At 40.9% G+C, this 22,075-nt stretch overlaps 3 protein-coding genes across 3 annotated transcripts; 2 read left to right on the plus strand and 1 right to left on the minus strand.

Annotated features, from left to right (window-relative positions):
* Positions 1-5,738: 5,738 nt before the first annotated feature.
* On the plus strand, positions 5,739-9,671 carry LOC118776115 (homeobox protein vex1-like). The gene is made up of 4 exons (XM_036526209.1): positions 5,739-6,030; positions 6,790-7,043; positions 7,284-7,408; positions 9,653-9,671. Exons 1-4 carry the CDS (start codon positions 5,739-5,741, stop codon positions 9,669-9,671), a joined length of 690 nt encoding a protein of 229 aa, XP_036382102.1.
* A 193-nt stretch (positions 9,672-9,864) lies between these two features.
* Positions 9,865-14,204, minus strand: LOC118776776 (histone H2A.V). Its single transcript, XM_036527321.1, has 5 exons — positions 14,116-14,204; positions 12,014-12,091; positions 11,788-11,901; positions 10,365-10,494; positions 9,865-10,194 (listed from the first exon to the last, which is right to left on the minus strand). The coding sequence occupies exons 1-5, from the start codon at positions 14,116-14,118 to the stop codon at positions 10,133-10,135; spliced, it is 387 nt and encodes a 128-aa protein (XP_036383214.1). The 5' UTR covers positions 14,119-14,204; the 3' UTR covers positions 9,865-10,132.
* An 857-nt stretch (positions 14,205-15,061) lies between these two features.
* LOC118776947 (transcriptional activator protein Pur-beta) lies at positions 15,062-19,717 on the plus strand. Its single transcript, XM_036527603.1, has one exon. It carries the CDS (start codon positions 15,136-15,138, stop codon positions 16,045-16,047), a length of 912 nt encoding a protein of 303 aa, XP_036383496.1. The 5' UTR covers positions 15,062-15,135; the 3' UTR covers positions 16,048-19,717.
* The last annotated feature ends 2,358 nt before the right edge of the window (positions 19,718-22,075 follow it).

A 22,075-nucleotide genomic window follows, 5' to 3' on the forward strand; every position in this document is an offset into this window, starting at 1 on the left:
TGAGACAATGTCTGGATCAGAGCAGGCCTGGGGCCAGGAGTGATCCACCCCAAGCCTTTCATACCACAGGTTCCACCTCTCAGCTCAAAGCCTCCAACGCTGCTTTGATGAAGTCCGATTGGAATCAATACTGTTGAAGGGGAACAGATTAGACGTCGCTCAAAGAAGTCAACATTAAAGACTGACAGGATCAATGGGCAAAAACATGTAGCTGAATGGGAAATGACTCCAGGGTGAAGGCAGAGAGTATTCACACAAAATTCGGCTAAGCCACGATCAAAGCCTCCCTTTTAATTGTGGTATTGATAGAATTAAAGTTAATACCATCACTCCATTATTAATCACAGGATTATCATTTTCATTTCATTATAACATGTAAATGATTTATTACCTTAGAAGGAATGCTTTTCCAATGTATTATATGATTATACGTTTGTTTACACATTAATGCTAAAAATATTATTTGCTAAAATATTGTTAGTGTGAAAACATTGACACAGACACATTATTCATAAATCAAAAAAATCCCTCTTTTTCATCCCAATGTTGGAATCACTCTGCCCTGCTCAACCCACCTTTATGATGAATAAATGCATGATACCCCTATTTCTATATACATCTGTGCTTTTGCAGATGGAAAGTCTGATGCAGCTGAGGGCCTACTCCCTACTACTCCCTATAATCTCCTGAGTCCCTTGTCCTCACTCTAGACTCAGCCAGCCAGCTTTCCTGCTTTTTAAATATTTCTTCCATTTCAGAATTCAAAAGAACAGTCTGTAATTCAAGGAGCCTTATTTTCCAGGAACCACAGTCTTGTATTGATCTCTCAGCTCTTTTTGTCCGCATTGGTAAAACTTTACACTCACCTCAGGATGTATGTATTTGAATAGTGAGGCAAAGAACAGTGAACATCACATGGCATGTGTATTTCTTGGGATTTTGGTTCCTGAGTTTGTCCTATGAGTATTTTGAGCATGGGGGTGGCAGCGGTACTGAGTGAACTTCTGCATTGGTCATGTATATCAGGTCTGAGCAGGGGTGTGAGCAGTCCTGCCCCTGAGGCCTGGCCTGTTAATTTTGGCCATAAAGGGTCCACTGAGCCGTCCCCAGCAGGGTAATGGAGGGATGGGGTGTTTTGTATCAGTAACAGGGCAGCAAACAGCCCCATTAGAGATGAAAGGGGCTCATTGAGGGCAATCAGAGACTGGCTCCGCTGGAGCCCATTACCCTGAAAGAGGGCAGTCTACCCTATATCTGTTGGGGGGCTGGTGGGTGTGTGATCTCTGGAGACACATAGGGCCAGTACAGTCCCCATCCACAGGGCTCACAGTCAAGCCAGACTGCTGCCGTGCAAATCTACTGTCACAGCCTGGATTTAGTTACATGAGCACATGTTAACATGTACCATTTGAGACAGTCTGTCAGAGGTGAAAACAACGTTTTAATAGAAAAAAAAGATTCTCAGCATGTCATAACCCTCAAATGTTCACATCTTTCAGAGGAAGCACAGTGTCACACACACACACATATATTACATGAAATCACAGAGATGCATTTTATGTAACAATAACCATATAAAACATATTTTAAGATTAAAGAATACAACAACCCAGTCCATAATTTAAAAAAAATGAATTTGCTGTATTCAAAGATTGTGGGGGGGGGGGGGGGGGAGAGTATCCATGGGACTCTAATAAAAAACATAAATTTCATTGAAAAAGACAGAAAAATGTGCATGAAAAACCATGTTCTGTAACACATTAACCAAGATTAACCTAGATATTCAACACAGGGATGCCTGCAGATTCAAATGACTTCTCCTTTAGGTCACTTCCTACACTACCAATTATATTGTGAAAGGCAAAGAGTTCTTACTCGCTAATCTGACAAAAATGTCGAAAGAAATTGCATGTCCTCATCTTTACAAAACCGCTCATATAATATTTACAATTAAATGAGACAAACCAAAGATGCTGGGGAAATCGCACACACTGGCATCACATTTGTCTCTCACGGTAAGAACAACACTTGCTTCAAACTGTATGTAAGTATTCAGACTGTATTTCTATAAATTAGACTTTGCACTTGTTTGTAGAGGCCGGTCGTTTCACGTGGCTAAAAAAGGGCAAGTGAGGAAGCAGAGCGCGTTCTTTAACAAACCCTTGAAAGAAACTGCTAATCTGCCTCATTTGCCTGCCTGCTGACATCGGTCCATCTGTCTCTGCTCCCGGCCATCCCTGCTTCGCCCGGTGTGCAGAGAACCGCAAAGCGAGGAGCCGAAGCGAGAGCACACGCGCAGCGACGAGGCGATCGAGCCCCGCGCTGCTGGTCGCTGTTTTTCCATTGCTGGCACAGGGGAGCAGCGCCGTCTGCTGCTCCTCCCCTCTGCCGTCAATAAAAAGCGGGCTCTTGTCTGCGCTGCATCCTCAGCCCGCCGCCACTGCTCACTTCAAAGCGCTCAGCCTCTATTACTGCGTATCAGGTGCCGGATGAGACAGGAGGCGGAGGGAAACTGTCTGCAACGCACCCCCCCTCCCTCTCTCCCCAGCTGAAGCATCTACCTCTGCGCTCCTCGCTGGGGGACGCGGCGCAGAGCGCGAGGGAGAGAATCAGCGGTGTGGTCTTTGAAGATTTGATTTCGTAGCGCCATCCGTTCATCTTCTCCGCTGAGGCCTGGGCTTGTATTTCGTTGGTTCTATGTGTGGGTATGTTGACAAAAATGTGGGCACCTACAAAAAATGTGCAACTATATTTTTGACTTATCAGCCAAGTGAACTTGCAATATGCGTAGGACTCATAAAAAGTTTACATCAGTGCACAAAAGAAAAGACTGCAATTCAGCATCGCAATAGATTCTGCATTTGCTCTTATGGATTGTCAAATATAAGCAAACAATTTTCGCAAACACTATTCCATAAATTATTCTGACTGAAGAAAAGAAATGCTGCTACTTTAATCAGAAACCACAACCAGTGTTGTCTTATCATTGTCTGTTATCAGAGATTAGGTTCAATTGTCTCCACATGACATCAAGTCTATAAACACTGGGTACTTATGAGAAAATTCTTCTGAACATTTGCTTAAGCTAGTGCAACACTTTTCCACTGTATCTTATTCTATTCTATACTTATTATTCTATTTTCTTATTGTAAGTTATAAGACTATTTATTTTACGTGTAAAAATCTCTTTCGTATTTAGTATTTTTACATAAAGACAGACAATGGATAAGGATAAGGATGTTTTATTGTCATTCCTCGACATGTTGTGCATGACAGGGAACAAAATGAGATACTCAGGTCCCCGTTCGGAATAATTATGATATCAATGGCAGTGCTTTCTAAGTTATGAGCCATAAAGAGGTGGCTAAAAATATCATGAAAGTAAATCTGTCCCAGTTCTTTCAGTGTGATTTGACTTGTAAAATCACTTTTCTCTTGCATGATTATGGCAGCCCATCAATGTGATTACAGTAATTATCCCTACAGATTTATAATATAGGCTGATGTGTTGTAGGCCTATGTCTTTTGAAACACTTGTTTAAAAATACTATGAACCATGTGGACTTGTTGTGTTGGTAAGACTGCATGTTGCCACCATTTTTGGATTTTTAACATCTGTTAGCTCATGAATTTTATAATTTCATTTTATTTTCATTTTTCAATTTAAATTCAAAGTATATCTGTTCTGATGATGATCTTCAGGTACAATAAGAGGGCATGAGAAGAAACCTTTCAGAGTTACATTTTCAGCGTGCTCACCATACAAGGGGTGGTAAAATTACGGATTAGCCAATTATTAAATGGTGAGTGGCACCCGGCTGAATGTGTATCCACACCACCTTCAGCAGTGGCTGCCCTAAAACAGGGTATTTTCTTCCATGTCCCAAAGGCAACAGTTTCAGCACATTTCATTCAGATCTGTCAATAGCTTATTCCATGGTCCTGATCAGGGACAGACAGACACACAGGAGAGATCACATGCCCACCAGCCAGTGGTGGAGGTAATTAACACCTTTTAGCTTGGATTTGGATAGACCTGTTATATCCTTAAGTTGATACTCCACTTTCCAGACTTATGTCTCCGCTGACTATTTGGCATTGTGTAATTGCTAATAGGTCATTAACTTGCAAATCAAAGCTACCTGATGCTTTGATACCTTCATAGACTAGTCAGACTAAGTGTGAAGAGAGATCCTATACAGATAATCTCTGTACTTGCAGCTGATTAATAGGACACTAATGATCTGTATCAGTGCTTCCCAACCCCGGACCTGGAGGGACACCATGTACTGTGGTTTTTGTTCCAGAAAAGTAGTCATTTTAAATAGGTTTGGTTATGAGAAACACCTGTTCATTTTTAGGTTAAGCATATGATGTTTTCTGTCTTTCTTCCTTTTGGGAATCATTTAAGCAAATACCTCTAATTTGTCCTTTCTTGCAGCCAGCCACAATCAGACATTAAGCAGCAATCAATAAAGTATTATAAATAAATTACACAATAATGAGGTAAATTATGCAAATTATGCACTTTCAATCCCCTTTCCAATTATCAGCCAAAGCCTCAACTGCACTATCATTGCTAAACCAAACCCCGGCTGTTTTCAGGGTAACTGTTGTCTTACTCACAATAATTTACTTCTCTTATCATCTAGTAAACAACTTAGGGCAGAGTGGAAATTACATAGTATTACAATTTGCTAATTTCAAAACACTCAGATTTTTGTTGTGCAGGATCCTGAAATATAGCCAAATCACTCACAAAACTTGACAACTGAAAGGTGCTCTCTTACCAAACCAGAAAAAATGTTTTAAAACACCAAAATTAGAGAGGCAGCATAATCCAGAACACAGAGGAAAAGATGAATAAAAAGAAAAGACTTCCCCTGTAGATGCTGGCATCCCGCAATGTTACAACAGGAGATGTGAGAAAGTAGAGTGATTAGTACTTCACAAATGTATTAACAGCACTGCTCTCAAAATCAGTGTTGTCCTTATGCTCAAGTATTTGCAAGATCCTGAAAGATTAATGAACAGCCCATACACCAAATTGCTATTGCGATGACAACAAAATCCCCCCCAGCAGACACATTCAAAGGCCGGCAGCAGTACAGGTTGAACTTGTCCCACTCCCTCCCCCAGACAGGCAGACGTACACGCATGCACACACACACACACACACACACACACACACACACACACACACACATCAACAGATAAGAGAGACAGAAGTAAGGGGAGAACAAGGGGTGGGGTGACATCCCTAGACTTACTGGAGCCAGAAATTAATGGGCTCATTCAGAGCCAAATGAGACGTCTTAATTACCACACTTGTGAAAACTCAAGGGGTGGGAGTGGAAAAGGGTGCATATTTCCTTTGATCCTGGGCTAAGTGAATTGTAAATGAAGTGGGGATCCCCCCTTAATAAATACCCAGGCACAAGTCGACGGGGTGGAGGATTCACAGACTCATCACCACCGGAAGAGAGAAGCCACCTCCATTCAGAGTGAATTCGCCCATGGTGCTGCTTGTAGACGTCAAGCCGCCCTATTCACAAGCTGGGTACAACAAGGAGAGCAAAATCCCACCATCGCCTCAAAGTAAACGAGAGCACTGTGGTTTCCGTGGCGGAGCAACAACATAAAAAAGATCCTTGTTAAAACCCCTGGAGCTCTGGAAAAGGTTGTGATAGCCGCTCCCATTTGGATCTGGTTCCCTTCGACATTCTCAGGCTGAGAACATGAAAGGGCACTTCTCTGTTGAATGGCTGTCCCAGAGCAGCAGAGCCACCTGTGCTGCTGATCCAAAGGTCCCCGCTGTCTCACAGCACAAGGCCAAGCTGAGGGATCCTCCCACCTACAGCACCCCAACGAAGGACCTGCCAGGGTTCACCTGCACCGAGAGAGAAGGAAACGCAGAACCCCAGGAAAGACCAGCATCCCAGCAGCAGGCCCAAGGACAGAACACATGCATCACTCCACACCCAGGGCCTGACTTTGTAAACCTTGCCAATGCTTACTCCAATGTTCTAGGTAAGCGTGCTTCTCCCTACACAGGCCTGCTGGCACTAGCCAGACAACAGAAACTTCTCTGCTTGTTGTTCTTTTGCATGCTTTTGTCAACACATATTAGCACAGTTTTGTCCTATCTTAAAACAATGATATAAATGATGGAAAGTAGTTTAAACTGGCATGAAGTTGAATCTATTCAACAAATTTGAATGGAAATTGTTTTTTAACAGAACAAAACAAAAAGACAAGTCTCATTAACTGAAAAATATATATTCATATAACAATGTAACGTTACAGCCATATACAGTGTATGACCATACAGAATGCAGTATATAGTATGTACATAATATTCAGTGCCCTCCATATTTACACATACCTTAGATTTTGCAGGGCCAGGAACATGAAATGAATGAATAGAACAGCCATCTCCAACCCATGTTTAATTTTTAAATAGAAAACATTTTTGATAATGTTAAAACTGAAAAATGGGAATATTCTTGGAGTCAGTGGAACAGTAACACTACGGTATGTACATTGCTCTAGATAAGTGTGTTTGCTAAACAAATATATAACAAGAGACCACCAGAGCCTGCACTTCGCACACAACAGTGGGGCAATTTCACCCACCGAGTGAACGCACCACGCACGTTTTACAGTACTCAGATTTTCCAAAACATTGTTCATTTGTCAGTTCAGGAGATGTAGTTAATGTTTGACAGTTAACAGCCGGGTGTAGTGTCACTACACTTTGAGGTTTCAGCGAGGGTCTTCTCTTCCTAGCAGCCACAGATGCAGGCTCCAGCAGCAGCGCAGATGAGGAGACATCCGGGTACGAGAGTGAAGGGGGGCGCTCTCCACCCCCGGCGGCCCCGCAGGACATCGCGCAGACCTGTGCCGCCACAGGACGCAGACCACGCACCGCCTTCACCGCCCAGCAGATCAACCGGCTGGAAAGGGCATTCAAGAAGCACGCCTACATAGGCACCCACGACAAGGCCAAGCTCTGCAAGAAGCTCAGTCTGTCAGACAAACAGGTGGGTTGCCTCAAAGAACTTTATTACCAGCTAGGCTAGATGGAGCAGACTGGGTTTCATACAAACTCAAGAGGTTCCACAGATCCTTTGTGCTAGCCGAATGAGCTATAGGACAGACATTAACTGTTTAAATGAATGATACATAGCTGATCTATCACTGTATTGAGCCTGGCAAGTGAGTGACACTGGTAGAACAAAGGTACGATTGCATCCTCATTCTGTCCTCCCAACCTTTGCCAGATCAGGAATTGGTTCCAGAACAGACGCATGAAGCTGAAGAGGACCTTGCAGGACACAATGGCCCAGGCCTGTCAGACAAACCTCTCCTCCCAGCTGATGCACTACCCTGAACTCCAGGCTTTTGGGTCTGCTTCATATCCTAGCTTTTACCCTGCTCAGGAAAACCGTGCTCATATACCTTCATCTAACCTAGGCTATACCCCTTCTCCTGCGGGGAACACCACCCCCGCCATGACGACGGGTTCATTTTACCGCCAGTACGACAGCCTGCCCAGCATGTTCTTGCTCCCTGGGAGTAGTTCAGTCATGCCACCGTATTGCCTATACCCTCCCCATCACTAAGGCTCTGCTGCTGGGAGGCAGCTGTCCGCGTCACATTCTTGTCTTCACATCCTACGACAATATAATCAACAGGAATTCAATTAATATTCTCACTCTGTTGAATTTAAGGCTGAAATATTAGACATAACTATCATATGACAGACTTCCTAAATAGATTGCTTTTAACAGATGTCAACCCACAGTCCTTCCTGTTTGTAGAGACTGGTTGTTTTCTTTTTCTGAGAAGAGGTCTTTAACCCTCCAACTGCGAGCAGAAAACCGCATCAGCCTACCAAGCTCTACCTCTGTTCATCATATGTTATCTTCATGTCAGAATGGTGCAATAATATGTATAGCACTCTGTTAATTTGTTTTTTTTTACTATTACAATTGTGCTATTTAAAATAAAATTGTACATAAGTATATAGTACATGTCCAAAAATGTTTAATGAGAATATAATTCTTTAATATGTTTTTCTAACATTCAGAATTGTTAATTTTTATCAATAAACTTTTATCATTTTAATCCAAAACACCATGTTATTAGAATTGCTGGCTCAGGTAGTAAAACTGGGCTTGTTTTAGTTTAGTTTTAGCTTGTTTTGTTTTATATTACAGAATGAACTGAGAAAGCATTACACCTTGCCAAGGCCCTTTGAGAATACAAAAGTTTTGGTTTATATATACATACTGTATACTCATTTTGGACTAGTGAAGCATACAGTAGTCACATCACTTCTGACATTCTGCAAGCCTTTGCTCAAACAAGGTGTAACAGCACCCCCTACTGACACACCAGGTTGTCTGGGGCTGCAAGCAGATATCTTGTATGATGAAACTCCAGCATGTTTGCATCTAATAAAGGCAGAACATATGATATGCAATACATAATGAAACAAATATGTATGAATATCTATTGAGACATAATTGAATTATAAATACATAGTTAAATCTTTCATGTTTCCATTCTGAAACAGTGTTGTATTGTCCTTTATGTACTGATGCCAAATTATAAACTAATAAGGTCTTAAATTTCCTCCAACAAATGGCTATTGTTGAGTTAGAATATTCATTTTTTCTGCCAGAAGCAGTATGTTGCTTGATTTACATATTCTCATATGCATTAAAACACATTCAATACATCAAGAGCCCATTATGACTATGTTCTTGGCTCCCTCTGCTGGTAGATAAACTCATCTGCATCTTCATCCAATGCATGAACCATCTTAAATGGTTATTATACATAAATTTGCGATATCTTTCTAAATACCATTTTTGAACTTGCTAACAGAATTTGAAAGGTTTGTTTCAATTTTGACCTTATTTGAAGAAATTTGTACTGAGCATACCAAACAAGGAAATGCCAAGTCAACCACCATCACGGATATGTATCGCCAAGGAAAGTGCTTTAAGACCAAAAACCTTAAAATCTATTTATCGTAATAAATTGCAGATTTGTAATAACGAGGGGCAGTGCTCTTTGAATGAGTATCCCCTCAGGAGAGTGCCTAACTGCCAGTAAAACAAAGCAGATAGAAAAACGTGTCCCCTTCATTTGTTTTACAGATGAGAAATATAAGAAACAACTCTTTTCAGAGTGTTAATTATTTTTTACCCCCGCAAAACTGTATTCATTCGCTGTCAAAATGCAAAGTACCTTTTTGTCACTTCATGTGTGGTGACAAACACAGCAAGGCTGGCGATAAAGACCTGCCTTTTAAAAAGGCACACAGATGGGAGGACATTCGTTTCCCAGCAAGACTCTGCCACCCGCAGCTTACAAAATCAGGCAAATCCCAGGTGCAATATCCAGTGTTAGAGGAACCAACACAGCGTAATCAATACAATTAAAAAATACTTTTGCGCAGCACCACCCGTGGAACTCTTCCTTCTGAATGGTTCGTTTCCAACCCTTACATAATCAATGAATTCAATCAATTGGAATTAACTTGGTATTAGTGGAAGCCACAGTAGAAGATAAAGTCTGAACGGGGAGCACATTATTAGGAACATTCCCTGTAGGATGCTGTGCTCCATTTATCCTGCAGCTGTGGCTTTTCTGGCTGAACCATTCAAATAAAACAGGGTGTCTTCTGGAAAGAGAACTCAATGTTTCCTTCAAATTAACATACCTTTGCAAATGATATTTGTTTATCTACATGACAAATGTGCAACATGAAATGAACACAAACAACCTTTAGTTTATAAAAAAATGGTTTAACAATTCCATTTTTCAGTATAAAACACTTTTGAAGCCCTCGCCAATCAAACAAATTTGCGGTCACAACTTGACAAAGATGATTCCGGTCAGTCAAATAATCTAAAATAACGTACAAATAATTTTTAGCTTTTTTTTCTAGTTTTTAAAACTTTACAACGCAAAAACCTAACAATCACTCATCTTTAACTACAATAAAAAAAAAGGAAAAATAAAAAATAAAAATAATAAAAAGCGGAATTCATGGCCAGCCCTCTGTCTGCTCTGTCAGAGCAGGGGCTGAGCCATGGCATCCAGGTAGCTCTGGCTTCTATGCCGTCTTCTGCTGCCCCTTCTTCCCAATCAGGGACTTGTGGATATGGGGGATCACACCTGCAGAAACAAACACAAGTTAAGGGGTTGGTACAGTCAGACAGCGGGAAAACGTTTAAGTAACTCACCTGGTTTTTCATTAACCCTAAACTGAAGAGCCAGCAAGCTGCCATTTTGTAAAAAAAAAAATGGACCTAATGTACACATGTGTGCATGGCTAGCTGACTCACCTCCTCCAGCGATGGTGGCCTTGATGAGAGAGTCCAACTCCTCATCCCCACGGATGGCCAGCTGCAAGTGACGAGGGGTGATACGCTTCACCTTCAGGTCTTTAGAGGCATTACCCGCCAACTCCAACACCTGCAACGCACACGTAAGTCAACCAACCCAATACTGAAACCAACAGGTGATTCTGAGATATCATGGCTTATCTTTTTGGCTTCTATCAATGAAGCAAGTAATTTGTAATCCTTTCTCATAATTTCATTTTAAACAACATTTATCCAATGAATTACTGTAATTACCCATTTCACTATTAAAGCCTTATTTAACTACCTAAGGGAAGTTCTACTGCCATTTTGCAATTTGTAGATTTAGTACTCAGTCTAATTCCCCAATGTGGTACAAGAAATTTGGATACATGGAAATGATAAACACCCCTTCTCTATTCAAAGAATGACAACAGCACACAGGCTGTTTCAAGTACCCCAATGGGATGACAAAGTGCAGCTTTAAATTGATTAAATATGGAAGACTGACAGAAGAGGGAGCAGCCTGTTTCTTAGAGGACCATCAATGTGGTACAACTGAGTATTGAAAGATTATGTAAGGTTGAATCACAGGTTCTTTCTATATATAAAAGCAGCACACCAAGTGTCACCCTATAACAGCAGAAACTTGAATATTAGGATTTCATATGGCAAACGTACTTTAAATATCTGTAAGTACTGGCGCAAGACCATGAGTTCTCCTCTGAAAGTCCATGGAAAACTTTGTTCCACAACTCTTAAGTAAACAGTCTATAAATTCACTTACACATATGTACACACTATCTGTGAAATGGTTCTGCTGCTCATTGGTGATGGCATCTATGAGCAACAGTTACAGCTACAACTTTTCTGCTTGTTGAATTACTGTGCATCTTCTATGAGCAGTGCATTTAAGCCATTACATCGCCCAAACCTACATTTTTTAAATGTCCCTTAACTGTCACCTTGAGAGGGGCCACAGCAGAGTCCACTGTTTTCAGCTCACTAAAGCCTGCACTGAACAACTTAATGAGGGCTGGCACCGAAACTATTTTGGCTGAACACACGATGATCAACTTCCAGTTGTTTACAATAAGGCACCATAGGGGAAATTCTTCAATACCTTCGTCATTCACCCACATTCCTCTAATTTTACAACATCCAAGATTCAATTTTGTTTCAACATTGTGGCATGTCCTGCTATTTTTCAGCAGTCACTGGAAGGATTAATATAGCACTGCCTTGACATTACACCCTATCATCGCTGCATTGTGGATTTGAGAGGTTTCAACACCGAATCAACTTCCTAAAGACTGAATGTGAAAAGAATCTTAGGACAGGAACAATGCTTGTGATAGATGTTGTGGAGTTGTGGAGATGTGGGGTAGTAGAGGGAAGGTCTCACCTCCGCAGTGAGGTACTCAAGGATGGCTGCACTGTAGACAGCTGCTGTTGCCCCAACACGGCCATGGCTTGTAGTACGGGTCTTCAAGTGTCTGTGGATACGACCCACTGGGAACTGTTGGCAAAGAGGACACAGTAACAAGTATTACCCACCGTAAGCTAGTGCAGTCAATAACATCCAAAAGACAATAAAAGAAACCCCCACGTGAAATGTGTGGCAATCTTACCTGCAGGCCGGCCCTTTGTGAGCGAGACACTGCTTTTGCCTTAGCTTTTCCACTGTCCTTTCCAGCCTTTCCTCCAGCCTGGGAGAGAGTCAGATACAAGTCAGGCAAAGCAGGAACACAAGACATTTTGAGTCAAAAACTTCAGTTGCTACTGAGATATGTAAAAATACATACTGTTCTCTATTAAACTGATAAATAAACTCACCTTTCCACAAAACAGGTTTATTAAAGACTGTGTGTGTCCATTGGTCGGTTAAGAGTTAAATATTGGACTGCTTTGAGGCAGTGCATCATGAAAGGAGGACAACCAATGAGCCATGAATATAATGACACAATTAATCGATATTATTAACTTCTTTGACAGAGGGGTGGTCGTTGGTTGTCTGGTTTCAAATTCTGTTTGAATGGAAAAGAGGGGATCGGCTCTGATACATTCATTCATGGGCGCTGCAGAATAGTTGAGTAATTATTACAATAGAGTTAACTTTAAACCTACAAAAGCAGGAAGCCACCTAACATGGCATTAATGTTCAATCGCCCGTTGCATTTGACTGCAGCTACCAGATTTCATGTTAAATACTAAGCTAGTATTCACATCAAACAGCTACCTATCTCTGCTGCAAGTTGTACAGCCAATATCGATAGTTTGCTAACTTCGGGTTAATACAGAAATAAATGTCAAGCAACATTTATAATCTGAAATACAAACCTATGTAACGCAAATTACGGCAAGTAAGGTAAGATACAAGCGAAACCGAAATAACGGCATACGTCACATACGGGAAGCTTACTACTTCCCATATGGAGAACCGAATACCTCAACCAGTTAACTGTTAACTAACCAATTTCCAACTTGTCTGTCGGTCTGGAAACTTCAACGCACTCTTCGATTACATCAAATGTTTGCTACATCAGAATTGTGCACAAATAACGTTAGATAACAAGCAAGCTAGCTACATTAGGTCAAACCAGGACAAGAATTTTGGAAAAATGAAAATGAGTTTGTAAGCCATTTAGCTATCTACGTCAAAAAGTTATTACAGCTACCTAAATCCATAGCTAAATTGGTATCTACTTCATTATTTTTGTATGCTTGCAACTGCTACAAAACCTGGTTAGCTAACTGCTAAATTGCATGTTATGTTTTGCTAGTCAGTAGCTAACGTTAGTCAAGCCGACAGTCCCTACACGACAATCATTTTTCCCGCCACAACAGATGTAGCCAGCTAGCCAGTTTGTTAGCTAGCTCATCTGACTCAGATGGACACATAATTCCTTACTGCTGATTATCCTTTTCATTCAACGTGGAGCACAAGACAAATTTCTTCCATCCGTAGATACATATATTCTATGTTACTTAGCTACCGGTCTTGCGATACAGTTCTCCGACCTCCATCAGTTAACATAGCCTGCTAACGTTAGGGTGCCAACATCAACAATGTTAGCTAGGTAGCGCACTAGCGGCTAGCGAGTCTTTTACCAATACATAGCTAACAAGACAGCTCGCAAAACAAGAATAGCTAACTAGTTAGCTAACTTTGTTGATATAACGAGCTAGCAAACGAGTAGAGTTCAAACAGCTCTGCTCATGTGACACTTTACTAGTAACTGATAGTAAACCAGATGACTAGCTACCCAGTTAACTGACGGTGTACACTAACATTTTTTTGCAAATTCTAATACGATAACAATCTAGTAAGCTATGACCACTCTAAGTCAAGTTGTTAACGTTAGCTGGCTAACTAGCTACATTGTCAGCAAAATAATAACCTATGGCTGCAACCAGCAATGGTAGATTAAAGACGCAGCAATAATATTGGCCATTTAGCTAAGAATTGTAAGACTGGAGAAATTCATTCTTTTGCCGCAAACTTTGGATAGGATGGCTAGTTAGCTAACTGTATTGCTGTTGTAATAAGCGCTTACCATCTAGATAGGTATACTGTACAAGCTACGCTGTCAATATTTTCAGTCATTAAATCAATATAGCTAGCTAGCCTGTAAAGTAAAACTACACAAAGATAAACCTCAATTGCCCTATTTCATACATGGTAATCATATGGCTGCATATTCTGTGCAAAATGCACAAATAAATACCTTACCATTTCAGCGTTCTGCTATTTCAATTTTGAAATGGAGAAATCGAATACAATTTTCGGCTCCAGACGGAGAGACACAATAAACCCTTCTGAGAGCCTGTATGAGAGAACCATAGCAAGCAAAGTGGCCCACCAATAGGAGGCCTTGGTGTTGGTTTGAATAATCTTTCTAACCAATCGCATTATTGTTTGTATAATCGCGCCCCATCCCCCACCTCAAAATGTACTTCAACTGTCTTTTTTGCGCACGGACCTATTAAGGTAGGAGGGACTGATAGACAAGAAAGTAAACCAATGCTATTCAGAAATGAACCAGCTAACAGTTTCCGCCATGGTGGACATTGAACTGAAAAATGAACAGCGATTAGCAGCTTGCCCAGTTTAATTGAAGTCCACGTAAAACACATCTGCCAACTTTGGAAAAAAATGCACATTCCAAAAGCTAACTGGAATAGTTGTCATGCCAGGTTAATGCCTTCACTTCCTCCCCTATTACTCAATGGTTAGTATAGCTACGCTGTATATCTATATATTTTAGCTTTATCCCCCAGCAAATATTGTAATCTGGACGCTAATGACATTGATCACAACGTAATTACTGACATACTAACGCAATGTACACATTGATTGCAAGATAATATAGACTGACACTTAAGCACTTGTACTCTGTGCGACTAGTCGTTGAGTGTCGGTTCGATATTATAAAAAGTGGCCAATAGGAAAATACAAAATGACGACCAACTGGACGTCAGAACAGACGAGAAGGCGAGTTAAGGAAGAAATGGGGAGCAATGGTTATGTGATTTAATAATTCTACGAATGATATCGACGAAGATTAGTAAAATCAGTGTGACTGGCAGGAAAAATGTACCTACGAGAAGACAAATTTAGGATGTGATGTTGTAATTGGCAGATGTGAGACCAATGAGAGCAAACTAGGCGGGACTGTGTTGAGTCTGCGAAGGGGGTGTGCGCTGGGGGGAAAGATACGCAGAAGGGAGAAGCTGGCTGCTGGTGGCGAAGATGGCGGATGGAGACAGTGGGAGCGAGCGCGGTGGCAGTAGCGGTGGTGGAGGGGGAGGCGGCAGCGGGTTTCAGCACTTCCAAAGGGAGCAGGAGACCCAGGAACTTGCGTCTAAGCGGCTTGACATCCAGAACAAACGCTTTTACTTGGACGTAAAACAAAACTCGAAGGGCAGGTTTATCAAGATCGCCGAGGTCGGCGCCGGGGGCTCCAAAAGTCGCCTGACCCTTTCCATGTCAGTTGCGGCGGAGTTTCGTGACTACCTGGGGGATTTCATAGAGCACTACGCCCAACTTGGGCCCAGCAGCCCCGAGCAGATCGCACAGTCCTCCGGTGGCGAGGACGGTGGGCCTAGACGGGCCTTGAAGAGTGAGTTCTTGGTTAGAGAAAACAGAAAATACTACCTCGATTTGAAGGAGAACCAGCGGGGAAGGTTTCTCCGGATCCGACAGACCGTCAACCGTGGGCCAGGTTTCGGGGTAGGAGGTGGTGGGGGGCCTGGAGGCGGCATGCAGGCCGGCCAAACCATCGCCCTTCCCGCTCAGGGCTTGATAGAGTTTCGAGACGCCCTCGCCAAGCTGATAGATGACTACGGAGGGGATGACGAGGAGCTGGCCGGCGGTGGAGGAGCCGGAGGGTACGGCGAGCTTCCTGAGGGCACATCCATCATGGTGGACTCCAAACGATTCTTTTTTGACGTCGGGTCCAACAAATATGGGGTGTTCCTTAGAGTCAGTGAGGTAAAGCCCAGCTACAGAAACTCAATTACTGTACCCTTCAAAGCATGGAGCAAGTTTGGAGGGGCGTTCTGTCGCTACGCCGAGGAGATGAAAGAGATCCAGGAGAGGCAGAGGGATAAAATGTACGAAAGAAGAGAAGAATCGGAGGGCGACGACGTGGATGACGACTGATATCGCTAGCTAGCTTGCTAGCCGATTGCCTAGCTAGCCAGCTAACTAGTTACAACGATGAAAGATTCACGACAGCGTGAGCGAAACGCAAATAAGAGAATATTACATGCATGACGAATCGAACATTAATACTAATATCGTGGAGTAAGTAAAGTTCATTTGACCGAGAAATGTCGTTTTAAAAGAAATTTGTTTTATAAAGTTTAGGTGCATAGCTAGCTAACTAGCTAGCTGAAATTATAGTTAGCTAGCTAGCTAAAACGGTAGTTAGCTAGCTAGCTAGCTGTTAACGAGGTTTCTCATTGTTAAAATGTTTTTATTGTCAAATCTAAATAACCTTCTTCAAACACAGCAGCTTATTAAATTGGTTTCCTTTGAAATATATATTTATAAATATAAAGACTTTACCTGGACCTGAACTATTAGCTAATATTGTAGCTAAAGATTTGAAAGTATATATGTGCATACGTGTTGTATTTAACAGAGGAAAGAAGATAAAAAGTCCACGAGTTAAAACCAGCATCCAATGTATTACTGTCGGCCTTGCCAGGCTAGCTACCTAGGCGGTGTGGGTTCCAAAGTAATTTGTGAGACCAGTTAAATCCGCTGTCTCTGAATGGAAATATAAACTTCAGTGGGCAGGGTATTGGGTACTGAACATAGCAGTACGAAAGCTAAAGATCTGGAAAAGAATCGCAGTCAGTTGTAATTCCAATAATTTCTGTAGCGTCGGCACACCTAACGCTATTAATGACAGAAAACTGGAATGTGAGGTGCGAACGAATGTGACCGCCGGCACGGACCCATGAAAATTATCACACGGTAGTTGAACAAATATGTAAACCAAACGGCAGACTGTCATACGCCATCCAGTCTGTTCGTGTGTGTTGATTGGGTGCTTGTATGTTTCATTTATAAAGATGTCTGATGTTAAATTTGTCATGGCCCGAGCCGGTGATTAACCTTTAGCTACTATATCTGAAATGTAAAACGTACACCTCAGAAACGCACTTAAGTACAATATGTAGTACAGAGGTTTGAACAAAGTTTCTCAGTCGTAGGAAGAATCTCTATGTTGGTAAGAGAACCACGCTCGCCGGGCCCTGCAGCAGCCTTGGCGTCCCAAAGTGTTGCTGACGCAAGGATAACTTACCACTTCCTCCTGGAGTTTATAATAACTTACTTTTGGAACTGCTTTTTTGAGGGAATCGCCTTTTAAGTCGTCAGTTCAGTCACTAGCTACTTTTGGACCTGTATTCTCAAGGCAACATCAGTCATTATTTTAATTCAAGATCTTGAAGGACTGGTGAATTGAGTACATGGAACAGTTTAAGTTTGGTCACACAACTGTGTTTTGGACAGAAATGCATGGATGAATGGTTAAACTATACTGGAAAGATTATACTTTAAAAGAAAATTAACTTTGAACAAACCAGCATAGAATTATTTTTAAATACCTAACTGAAAAAATATATATGAATTACAGAATTATGAATGCTTGCAGAACACGCTTATTTAAATTAAGCTGGGATGCAGAGGATCTGTCCAGGAAGATTTTTTTTGGTTGTTTTTCCTTAAGCTTTCTCTTATTCTGAATAAGAATGGAAGAGTATAGCGCCTCCATAATTAAAACACAAAATATAAACATGGTATATCTTGGACTGTATGCTTAAGACATGTTAGAGCCCCATTACACTATCCTTTCACCCAAGACATCTAATTCAGCTTCTCGGAGTAATTCTTGAACTCTGTTTCCCCCTTTTCAGAGTAAGTAGCTTGCTGTTCATTTCAAGCTATTTCTGTTAATTTAGCACAAAAGATAACCTGAGGGCATCAGATGTGTCTCCAGTGGTCCTTTACTAAGTATTTTAAATTGTGCATGCCTGTTCCAGTTTGGAGCTGCCTTGTGTTAATTTATTGCTTATTCTGATTACTGTATGTTGGTATTAATCAACTGTAGACATTTTTAGTTTTTTATTTTATTTTGTGAAGCAAAAAGTATATATTGAAAAGAAAGAAAAAAAGCAACAAAGAGTTTACAGGGCAACATTCAACTCTCGTGGCATACACTCTTATTTTCCATTACAAACTGAGGTGAATCTTCAGAACAGCTTTTATCGATGACCTCATTCATTTCAGAATTTAAAGAAATCTTCTAAAGCAATGGGTTTCTGCCAGGTTAGAATGTGTGTTTAGCGTTAATTTCTTTGCCACGTGTTGTTGCACTTTAAAAAAAAAAAGTCTCACTGTTGACAGTCCATTTAGCTTGATGTGAACTTTTTCTTTATATTTTAATTTAATTTACTCTTCTCCACAGCAAAGAATTTGTCATACAAACCGTATGGGAGCAATAGTTCTTTTTTTTTATTGTTTTTACTATATATGAGTTTTAACTACATCCTTATTCCTGTACTGTGTTACGTGAAATGGCAGCTGTTTCAGTCATGTGTGTTCTGCTGTAATATTCTATCAAGTTTCTTTCAATAATAAATAAAAAAATTCTTTGCTGAGGAAAACAAACTTGTTTTCCAGGAAAGATTGGGTATGCTTTGAGACATAAGATGACAAGAATGTTTGACAGCAGGAATTATAAAGGAAAAGGTGTGAGACAAACTGTTGTTGACCCATTTTGGCTCAAAGCAAGCCTGAATGTCCTCCGCAAAGAGGAGTCTGGCCGCCAGTTGTCACTGTAGTTTCGTCCAGTGCTCTGTGTGTGCTTATGTGTGGATTTGCAATGTCATACAAAGCATTAAATGCAGGACCAAGGCAGCTGTGAATGCAACGCTGCAACCTGATGGTGCCGTTTACCATAATTTTAATGTGCAAGGTGTGGAAAGCCTGACACCCCACCCTGCAAACTATTGGTAGAGAATCAGATGTCATCAGTCAAAAATCATGGTGGGTCACTGAGAATCAGTGGCTAATCATAACACATCTAGTGAAATGTCTCTCACCAGTGTATGTGGTGTCTGCTCAATTCAGGGGAATGTTTCAAGTAATGAGATGTGGCTTTGTTTAAAAGAAGCAGTAGGAAATAAAATGCTTATTCATGTTAGATCTTGGCTGCAAGAGATAAAGATCTGTAAAAACATTAAAGCCAACAAAACATGTTGCTGTAAAGCTGCATTATCATTTGTAAAATCACAGACTGATCAGTTTCTGGGCTACAAAAAAAGACACTTGCATATCTTAAATTTAATGCTGACTCGTATGTCTGTTGTGCGAGTTGTTTGGATATGTGATCTGTTGCTTCATTCACAACAAAGAGTTGTGTTATCTTGTAGAATAGATGTCCAAAAAGGTGCTTCACTTTAAGATGGAGTCCAGATTGAAAATGCCACAACTTTCAGATTCTTAAAGTGCTCGGGAACAGGCCAGGGATTGTCATTTTTCTGTTTCTGAGACAAGCACACAGGCTTCTCTTAGGCTGTTTTTGTACTGTGAACACAACTTGAAATTTTGATTGTTTCTTCGGTGTGAACTCAGCTGAGGCTGCATGTCAGATTTTTTAATTATCTGAACACAAGTGGACTTGAAATGATTCAGTCTGAAGAAACTGAGATATTGTTGAATTGGAGGAGACCAAAGTTGGCAACAGGTGCTAAATAGCTCACTGAGAATGACAGCACAGGCAGCTGTTGCCAGAGCTCTTCCTCCCCCCCCAACCCCCCCCCCCCCCCCCCCCCCCCCCCCCCCCCCCCCTCAGCTGCTGTCTGCTGTTCAAAACTGCTGCTTAATGGAAGAGGGGGAGTTCTGAGAAGTGCACAAGAGGGAGTGGTCATAATGACCATGTTTTTTATTTACTTATTAAAGAAAGGTATGTCTGTGCACTTGTAAGGCGAATGCAGATCTAGTGTCTAGTGCTACAGCCACTTCACCACGTACTGTTCATACTGTGTGGGAATGAATGGGACTGAGTTTGAGTGTACATGCTGAAAGCAAGAGACTGAATGGTCGACTGTTTTACTACTTGACGAGCATTTGTGCACAATTATTTCAAGAAAGTGTGAGACACATCAATCCACAGTGGGGATGTGCTTATGTGGGGTGTGCTGTAGCGACTGTGTGTGGGTCGAGATCGGAGAACATGGCATGTGCGCTGTATGTTGACAGCTGAAGGGAAGAATGACCTGCACAGCTGTGCCTCTCTATCAGTATGGAATGACAGACAGGAAACAACAGTCAGGTTAAGCGTGGGTGGTTGAGCAGACCCCTGGAAGTCTCACCTAGATGATTCTTATTTGTGTGTGTGCACGCACGCCGGCGTGTACTCCAGGCAATACAGTGCACTCCAAGATTTTATTCCTAAAGGAGGAATAACGAATGAACAAAGTGGATGCCTTTTTTAAAAGTGTTTTCCATTAAGTGGTTAAATTCTCTATTTTTCTTTGAGATTTGTCCTCAGCTAAACAAACATGGAGTAAAACACCTGAATGTAAAAAATATTTTTAATGTTAATGTTTTAATGAATATTTTTAAATGTCATTAAAGTAATATGAGTGATGCTAATTATTTCAGTGTTACTGTGCAGATTGTTATGGCACAGTTTAGACTATAATACCATGGCAAAATCAATGTCCTTAACTGAATTCAAACATACAATTTGACTTGCGTACAAAATCTCTCTATGGTGCTCTATTGGCTACGGTGCTGTGGCACAGTCACTTTCTCATTACAAACTCATCCAGCAGTTTGCATTAATTTGTTTCCTTCATTCTTCATGATGGTCTGCTGTCTTTCAAAATCTCAAGGTGTATACCAGAATACCCAATTTCCTAGTTGTATTCCAAAATGGTCTTGAATGGTTTGCTTGATTCTTGCAAGCATATTGTTTTTATTATTATTATTATTTTTATTATTATTATAGGAATGATTCCGTCCCTGTGTCCGATGACTATGTGGGGCGATCCTTATGCCGCTAGTTCAAATAAACGGAGTGCACTGTACTATTAAGTCAGTCTCCCTTCACAAGGGGGGTGGGGAGGGAGGGAAACCCTGTGGGCAGATCTCTTTCAAGGGACAGGGTGGATCCAGTTACAGGAATGGCTACACTTCATCTGAGACAACCAGAGACTTTCTTATTCATATCTGGAGAAATCATTTGTGAAAACCAGCTGCTGGTGGGCAGAAGCAGTGCTGAATAAAGCTGTGCAAAGAAAGATTGCTTGGTTGCAGTTTGCTTCTGTTGAAAGGTTTTACTACAGAACTTTTTTGCAGGTATATTATTACAATTGTGTGTGATGAAATATATTTTCTGTCATATATATACTATGTAATGTACCACTCATCAAAGTAGTTACAACTGTTTAAACTGCACTTTGCCACACAATCTGCTGTAAAAGTCGTAAAAGGGGTAACATTTGACTATCTAAATGACAGAATTTATGCTTAAGTGCTTGATTATCAAATATAAATATGTAGTTTACTAAAAAAAAACCTTTTACAAAAAATACTTTTCGGCATCAATCCTTTTAAGTTTAAACTATGAGGTAGGTGAATAAGTTATTAATTAATGCCATATACTTAGAGGAATCGGGATGCATACCCAGTGCAGAGAAGTTTACTTCAGTGCTCAGTCTATCACAAGTTGGACAGATTCTCCAAAAATAGGAGCTTTTCCTCCACTGAGAATCAAGATGGCCTGTCTTTTGTTTTCAGAAATCGGCACATAGACAGTGTTAGTTAAATGAGTTTGGTGTATCATTAAAAAGTACTATGCATTGATGAATAGAAATTTGTTATGAACTAGATATAAAGCAGCTTAGATGGCCATCTGAAATCTTTCACTGATAATCCACAGGTTGTTGTAAATGACAGACACATGATGCCTGTAGCACTATGAGATATGAAAGATTGATATTAAATTGATTCATTACAGTTTTGAAGCTAACTACCAAGGTGATAAAACCAATGGTTTATTAGAGCTAGCTAACAGGAAGGAGGGAGTTGTTGCTAGCCAACATATATACAGCATATAGGACAATATAGGTCAGCCACATACAAAAGAAAAATACAGAAGCTATTAAAT

This window comes from Megalops cyprinoides, chromosome 4 (assembly GCF_013368585.1).
Source record: "Megalops cyprinoides isolate fMegCyp1 chromosome 4, fMegCyp1.pri, whole genome shotgun sequence".
In the NCBI taxonomy this organism is placed as follows: Eukaryota; Metazoa; Chordata; class Actinopteri; order Elopiformes; family Megalopidae; genus Megalops; species Megalops cyprinoides.

Excerpts from the sequence above, each read along its gene's own strand:
- LOC118776115 (XM_036526209.1), top strand. The coding sequence starts at position 5,739 with ATGAAAGGGCACTTCTCTGTTGAATGGCTGTCCCAGAGCAGCAGAGCC. Across the intron at positions 6,031-6,789 it reads TGCTTACTCCAATGTTCTAG|CAGCCACAGATGCAGGCTCC; the intron begins GTAAGCGTGCTT and ends TTCTCTTCCTAG. Across the intron at positions 7,044-7,283 it reads TCAGTCTGTCAGACAAACAG|ATCAGGAATTGGTTCCAGAA; the intron begins GTGGGTTGCCTC and ends AACCTTTGCCAG.
- LOC118776776 (XM_036527321.1), bottom strand. Across the intron at positions 10,495-11,787 it reads TTGAGTACCTCACTGCGGAG|GTGTTGGAGTTGGCGGGTAA; the intron begins GTGAGACCTTCC and ends TGTGCGTTGCAG. Across the intron at positions 10,195-10,364 it reads GGCCACCATCGCTGGAGGAG|GTGTGATCCCCCATATCCAC; the intron begins GTGAGTCAGCTA and ends TTGTTTCTGCAG.
- LOC118776947 (XM_036527603.1), top strand. The coding sequence starts at position 15,136 with ATGGCGGATGGAGACAGTGGGAGCGAGCGCGGTGGCAGTAGCGGTGGT.